This window comes from Sinohyriopsis cumingii, chromosome 3, assembly GCF_028554795.1.
Source record: "Sinohyriopsis cumingii isolate HCF-2022 chromosome 3, ASM2855479v2, whole genome shotgun sequence".
NCBI lineage: Eukaryota > Metazoa > Mollusca > Bivalvia > Unionida > Unionidae > Sinohyriopsis > Sinohyriopsis cumingii.
Genome location: NC_142963.1, coordinates 153,468,316 through 153,476,548, shown reverse-complemented (window position 1 = coordinate 153,476,548; position 8,233 = coordinate 153,468,316). Strand labels below are relative to the sequence as shown.

Below are 8,233 nucleotides of genomic sequence, written 5' to 3'. Positions count from 1 at the left end.
CTGGTTATGAAGTAGTTATCTAGAAAGTTTGTAACTGGGAATCTATTTGTGTTTCGTATTGTATAACACAATGCGCGTTAGCAACAAAATGTCAAGATTTTGTGCGATTTGACGTATATTGGACAAAGACCAACACTATTATACGGAATTCAAGAATAGATATATTTTGCTCTTTTGTTGTACGAAAGGACGATTATGAAGGTCATCAACTAACGATTCACTTAATATGTAATACAATACACTAAACCATAAACCCCTTTGTCGCCCAAGCTGATAAAGTCCTTTCTCCAAGGACACTGACGTACAACCCTTTCCCAAATAGGCAATGAGATTTGTTTCTATGTTTTACCCCGAAAGGGCTTTCTTTCTCTTACTAAAAGATAGTACAGTAAAACAATACTCCGTCATTAAATCAAAGCAAATTTCCAATCGTACAAATCCTATCTGAAGAGGATTTCTCCATTCGGCACGTCTGTAATTTTCAGGCATGAATTTGTCAACTTATTAACCTCGCGTTCTATTTATAAAAATTTGTTATTCTTCGCCAAAGTTGCCAAGAGTGTACGAACCCAGCAACATTCAGTTTAATTGTAATTTCCTGTTTTGATTAAATATACGAACGTTTTCTGCAAATACAGAAGTTTGCTTCCGATGTTTTAACTACTGCCTAGTTATGTTCAGGACTATACCTTTAGTATATCAGGACCTATCCGGTGGCCTAGCGTCCGCCTCGGATGCAGGAGGTCGCGAGTTCAAAATTTGCCGGCCGAGTAATACCAGAGACTCAAAAATATGGTACCAACAGCTGCCTCGCTAGGCACTCGGCATTATTAGGTTAGTGTTAGGGCTGGTCGGCCTGTTGTCAGGATAATGTGACTGGGTGGGACATCATGTGCATGTCTGCGGCATGATGACCCAGTGCTAGGTATCACTATTAAATATCACACTGCAGACATCGTAGAGATATGACCAAAAAAATTGTTAAAGCTACGATAAAAATAAAAGTCACATTAGTAGCATGAAATTAAATGTGTACAAACTTGGTACGCAACGTATTTCGGACAGAAATGAAATTTGAGAAAGTGTTAATAATAACGCCGCCTTTTCAAAGTCAGTCTACTGATTACAGAGATACGTGTGCCGACGTGAAAACCTGTGTATTGATAGTTCCATTTCAACAAGTGTCAACAACAAAATTATACACGGCTACATAATGGGACAAATATATCTACCGATACGGTCAATAACTCGGGATAGGGTTTACAAAGAATATTTGAACGCAGGATTTAAATTTCAAACTTTACAAATGAGTTATAGTTTCTGTAGCCATTTTTGTACTTCGCCATTTATCTTAAAACGATTCACATGACATTCTCCTGTAGCTTTGTTGAATTATCTTATAGTTATCTAATTATTATTATATCACGATACTGATGAACACGTTGGCTAGGTAAGTCAATTCAGGTATGAACTAGCGTGCCGAATTATTAGTAAGAAACGGATTTGATCTCTTGAAACAAACTGTATGTGCGTCCTTGCGTCCTTGGGATGTATCAGATTCAGTGATATATTATTTCCAGGCCTGATGAAAAGACACTAGTATAGATAATTACTACAACGATTAGGCCAAGAAAATATGTTCTCTTTAAAGTTGCTATGCTATATTTCTCTCTCTCTCTCTCTCTCTCTCTCTCTCTCTTATGGGTGATTGTTCCATTCAAACATTTGATTTTGTTTGGTTCTTTAATGCACATTAAAATATGAAGGCAGGGACAAGGCGACTGGAGAAAATTGGAGTAAATCGCCTTGCCCAGAGACACATTAACGTAGTCGGCTCTTGCTATTCCTATGATTGGATTCGAACTCAGGCCCTCACGAGTTTGACACGCTAACCACACAGAAGCCATGACTCCTCTGCCTCACGTATCGCACCCACCAGATCCATCAAAAAGTGACATTCAGTGAAAAAGAAAATAAATACCAAATCAAACTAAATCAATATAAAGGCAGGGAAACCTTATCATTTATTTTTCCAAAGGTATATTCAATATTACATAATAAATTCTTTTAAATAAATAACACACCAACCCTCTCACTCTCCATGTGTTCCAAAATAACACACACACAAACACACGCACACGCACACACGCGTATATATGAAATTGATATTCTATAACAATTGCAATGTGAGAAAATTCTTCCAGAAAAGATGCTGCATGAAAACATTTGACAAGATACCAAATAGTAACAAATTATTCATAAAAAACAGCTTTGGAAACATCAGCATTCAAATGCTTCCTTAATCATCTTATTACATAGAAAGTATGCCCTTTGTTTAAATTTAACAGATTTTAATAAATTAAAAATGTATTTACAAGCTTCCAATAAATTAATCAGTTATAATTACATATGTACATGCTACCAATAAATTTGTTATGTAAATCTCGGACTAAAACTGATCAGAGATTACATAAGTATACCGCAGCTGTGCATGAAGTTACGTGCACATTAACGCACTGCAAACACAATTCTGATCCATATCTTTGAGAACATTTTTGGGGAATAACAAGTATGAATTCTCATAATATTGTGTACAGTCCATTGGATTATGGACGACATATATATATATATATATATATATATATATATATATATATATATATATATATATATATATATATATATATATATATATGGACAGATTATTTTTTCATATATATATGTCCCGTTGTTTTTAAAATACAGATCCTCAGAATTAGACGGTATTGATTATCATATTTTCAAATTAATTTATGCATATGTTATTTAACTAATTAATATATTTAGATGAAAATCTTTCGAACAAAATGTGACAAGGTAAGTGTTATAGAAAACAATATATGGTGGCATTTATTTTTTACTTTCTTAAAACTTATCCGATGTTTATTCCATGTTATTTTTTGTCAGGTATCCAAAATACTATTTACTGAATCCACATCCCATGTAATTTTGTTGTATTTATCTGTATCTTAAGCCGACAAGATGGTGTTATAACTTTGCCATCTCACACTAAATGTCCAAGAGCCAGGGTAACAGCTGTTATTTAGTTCCTTAGAAAAACTTTATGTAACGTTTTAATATGCCCATGTTCATATCATTATTATTGTTATTATTATTATTATTATTATTATTTTATTTTGTTGTTGTTGTCATTGTTATTATTATTATTAGTAGTAGTAGTACTATTGTTGTTATTATTATTATTATTATTATTATAAGCAGCTACATAGGAAGGCATATCGGCTACGATTTATAAGGAAGAACAAGAAACTGTGACGGAAATGACAACAACATCCGGTTAACCCATCAAAATGGCAGCAACATCCGGTTAACCCATCAAAATGGCCACAACATCCGGTTAACCCATCAAAATGGCCACAACATGCTGTTAACCCAACGGCCGTTTCCTTCTACAAGAATCATGATGGAATGTTATTAAATATTCCAAATGCGAATACATACTAAATTTAATTTGTAAAATGGCTTCTCTTTGGGAAAAGATTATAACAATATCTTTAATATGGTCACACAATTACAAACGTATACTTTCAAACATAATCTGACTGAAGGGTCAATTAACACAGAGCTTGTGCCGATATGATGAAAGTCAGTGCTATATTAATTGATATAATACAAATCTATACTGGATTAATTCAATAATTTTGAATAATTTTTATTTTTAACAATCGTACTTTGACAAAAATAAATTCTTAGAAAAAGTATACGAGCTTATCCAATTACGTTTTCAGTCTTACCCACTAATGAGATATGAAACACGTCATATAAATATGGCAGTAATCTTCCAAGATACTGTCTTATTCACATTCTAATGAGGCTCAACAGACGGTTGGTTCTTACAAACCCAGGTTTTCAGATTTCCATGGAAACGAAAGAGTGCAGTTTCTTCATTAAGGTATTTCCATTATGGTGATTTGCAATGCTACTGGGCTTCTGATTGTAATAGCAAGGCTTAATTAGGTTATTTTTGGTATTACGAGCTTGATTATGGTTATTTTGGTGTAGTGAGGCATAGTTAGGCTGTTTTGGTGTAGTGAGGCATAGTTAGGGCTGTTTTGGTGTAGTGAGGCATAGTTAGGGCTGTTTTGGTGTAGTTTGGCATAGTTACGGCTGTTTTGATGTAGTTTGGCATAGTTAGGGCTGTTTTGGTGTTGCGTGTTTGGTTAGTTGTGTTTCGTTTCACTGTGCACGGTTAGGGCTGTTTTGGTGAATCCAGAATTGATTATGGCTATTTGGGTATAGTGAGCTTTTTTAGGGCTGCTTTTGGTACAGTCAAGATTCATTATGACTGTTTTGGTATAGCCATTATTGGATAGGACTGCTTTGGTAAGGCCAGGATTAACTAGGGCTGTTTTGGTATTGGCAATCACTATAAAAGGAATGGTCATCAACTTGGTAATTACTCTTGTATTTAAATTAACCTCTACACTTCATAAAACCAAATTTATGTCATCTTAAATGAGTAGTCTAATAAACTGGCAACCTTGAAAATAAATACGCTGATAATAACTTATTCTGAACAAGACCTATTTTTGCGACGTGAATCTTATAGTACACTGGGATATGAAAGAAACAACATTTCCAGGTTGCCTGCTTTATAAAGCCATTCATATCTTCAGAGAAAAGTTGTTTTTAGCAAAAACTTTATCAACTTTAATTACGTACGAAGCTTTATCGGATTTGATACAGCTGATGTGATTATGTCAAAGCATTGGAATACTGATATTATCTTTGACTGCTCACTGAGACGAAATAAGGTTCCCTTCTTCGACATGCAAGCCTTCGTCAGTTGGCAAAAATAACGAATGCAGCTTTAAAACAACAGTTTGCACTATGCCTCGCTCTCTGGTACTTTCCAACGTTAAGATCCTTTCTCAAGCCAAAACTTAAGCCACCTTGATGTGTTGGGTTTGTATTTTTCTCCATGTAAATATTAGTTATCCATCATAATACAAATCACAAGAGCACTCACCTGGTCTGTTTCACTTGTTATTTACCAAACAGTCACCAAATCAAGGAAAAACATGCCATCATTCGAAAAAACTCTTTTCTCCAGAGACGGGCCTCGGGTCATTACTATCACTAGGGATGCTTCCAATTCTTCTACTAAAAGATTTGGACCTATGAAGTCCGATTTGAATCCCAGACATATGCGGATCTATACCGGCGTAGTGACTGCTCCTGTTGGAAAAGCGGAAGGGAAGTTCGAGGAATGTCTTAGTCCTCCACGGAATCTGACTCAAAAGTGTTGGCGGTGTTCTGTGATGGTTCAGTTGTGTATCCATGTAATTAGGGTCAATACTTGCGTACTTTTCATAAATTTCCTTAGCAGTTTTGGTACTTTTTCGTTTATACTTCTTGTTTTCTTTTGACTTCTGAATGGCTTTAGTATCGAAATGGTCGTCTACAATAACAGGCTCCCCAGATGAATATTGTTTGCTCGACCGTCTTTCTCCAGAATGCTGTCGTCTGCTTCCATTGCTTTTCCGACCATTTGTTTCCATAGTGATGTAGTCAGGGAGAACCTTCTCCAAATTCTGCCCTGTGTCGGATACATTGAAATAGGGGAGCTTAACCTGGGGATCTTTCTTTTGAGTTGGACGAAGAGTCCCATTGAATGTATCTGGTTTTTCAAACTGAAACGATTTACCAATATTCACAGTTTAGAAAGTCTATTTCGGTTATTACTAATTTATTTGCAATGTATAAGACAGCGACAAGGAAATAGTGGACACGGTCCAAAAGAATTGCGTACATCTCGCACCACCACTGATCAGCAGTTCTCTCAGAAATCACTTTTCCATCGATACTAATATAATTTCGATGAGACAAAAGCGACTAAGCTATATTAGGTTAGTCGGGTTATATTAGGAAATGACTGAGCATCTTTTGTTTCTTTCAACATCGATAATCCAATAAAGAAGTTGTGATAAGCAAATCAGTAAAGGCTATACGACCGTTACAGATTTGCAATGAGCAAGTCAACCTCGGAGGTTGGAATTTCTGTCCACCTTTTTTATTCTTTCGGAATCTAACATGTCATTGAAGTGTTTGGTTTCCGTTAGCTAACTTGTAATTAAGGAGTTTGCATTTCGTGAATCGTGCAAACACTTTTCAAGATACATAAAGATTGCCTGTGAAATTTCGATATTTGTGGAGAATCTGTACTAATCAGCTACTGGTTGTTTTGACAAGCGGCCCATGTTAAGCTAAGGTTCCATTGTTTAGACTGAGTAGATTGATATAAAAAAACAACTTGTCGATATTTATATTACAAAGATAATTATAATAGAAAGATAATTATAATAAAAAGATAATTTTGGCCCAGTGGTTAGAGCGTCCGCGTCGGATGCGGGAGGTCGTGGGTTCGATCCCCGGCCAAGTCATACCAAAGACTTACAAAAATGGTACTAACAGCTGCCTCGGTTGGCGCTCAGCATTAAGAGGTTAGTGTTAGGACTGCTCGGCCTGGTGTCAGGATAATGTGACTGGGTGGGACATCATGCTACATGTCTGCGGCATGACGCCCCAGTGCTAGACATCACTTTAAACTGCCACACTGCAGACATTGTAGCGATGTCTGAAAATTGTTAAAGCTACGTTAAAAATCGAAATCACACACACACACACACACACTCACACACACATAGTAAAAATATATGAAACTCTAAGACATACAAAATTGCATCTTATCTCTCTAATTGATATCGCTATTAGTGGAACTGGATGGCTTGGAAAGAGAAATCACGTGTTAGTGCTTCATTATGTCTATGTACTTGTTTAAGACACACATCTCAAGAACTTACTTTATTTTCATTTTATCATACCATGTGGTCTGTAAAAGGAAACAAAGATAGTTTGCTTTGACTTCATGGCATTAGACAGGTATTGATAAGGCAATACATACCAGTGCTTTAAGTTTGGATTCATTTTTGGTGATCACAGCATCGTCTCCATTATCCGGCGTAACAGGTGCCACAACCACACGGCAAATATTTCCCTCCTTCATGTACTGGCTTACTTCTTTCTGCCATGTTTCGATGAACTTTTTTTTGCTACTGCTCAGCATTTTTTGAGAATCCCCTTTGAGGGGCTGAGGTATCTGGTTGAGAATCCCCTTTAAGGGGCCGTGGTATCTAGTTTACTCCGTGACAGCAGCTGGAAAGGTTCGAGCATTACCAAACAACGGCTTACAGTAAAATTTGTCATTCCAATTTGGCCATGTTGTTAATACCATTGTATAGAGGCGTGAAACAATATCTGCTAGGCTATAAAGGAAAACAATGTAGTGGAACGGGTCTTGTACGGCTGGGTTAAACTCCTGAAAATAAAGCAGATTATCGCCAATTAGGTCGACACTATTTGACCAAATGGAAATGTCACGGCACCAGACGACATTATACAAAAGTGCATGCCCTGTGTGCACTGGATAGTTTTTGCTGTCAAGCAACAACACAAGACTTGTCCAACCATATGGCATCTTTATGCTTACAAGTATCAACACACAAGACTTGTCCAACCATATGGCATTTTTATGCTTACAAGTATCAACACACAAGACTTGTACAACCATATGGTACTTTTAGCGATGTATTATTTTTCGGAAAGAAATACGTCTCCATCTTATAAACATGAAAACTTTGTCACGCTAATTGTTTGTACTCTTCATCAATACGGGCATTTATATACCTTTCGCGCGGTCTCCTCGTCAATAGCAAAAGGGAAACATCTCTTGCTGAGTTACCTAGATTTGGTAATCCCACACTTGTTGGAGTCAACAAACATCCAACATATGTAAACTTTCTTTATCAGTCTTACGTATCATCCAACAAAACATATACTGGGATCTTCAAAAAAGTTTATTCAAATGTCACGATTCTTTTCCTTGGGTCCTATATTGTGTGACATGTAATGAACCGCCTCCAGGGCTCAAAAGGTCAACTTTCAGAAGTACTTACATCTTAGACTATAAACGGGTTCCGAACTGAATTGATCTCTATAAACGGAACAAATAATGCAGAAAAAATATTTAGATTAAATTAAATCTTACACGCCATTTGTAAATAAGTCTGCATAAAAGAGTATAATTAACGGACTAAACTAACGTAGTGCTCCGGAAAAAACACAGTCCCACTTTTTGAGTCAGGAACAGTTGAAAATATTAAGTATCGACCTT

General features: G+C 36.2%; 1 protein-coding gene across 1 annotated transcript; it reads right to left on the bottom strand.

The window, feature by feature from the left end:
- Positions 1–3,288: 3,288 nt before the first annotated feature.
- On the bottom strand, positions 3,289–7,262 carry LOC149804174 (uncharacterized). The gene is made up of 2 exons (XM_089951491.1): positions 6,965–7,262; positions 3,289–5,693 (listed from the first exon to the last, which is right to left on the bottom strand). The coding sequence occupies exons 1-2, from the start codon at positions 7,124–7,126 to the stop codon at positions 5,088–5,090; spliced, it is 768 nt and encodes a 255-aa protein (XP_089807617.1). The 5' UTR covers positions 7,127–7,262; the 3' UTR covers positions 3,289–5,087.
- Positions 7,263–8,233: the final 971 nt, after the last annotated feature.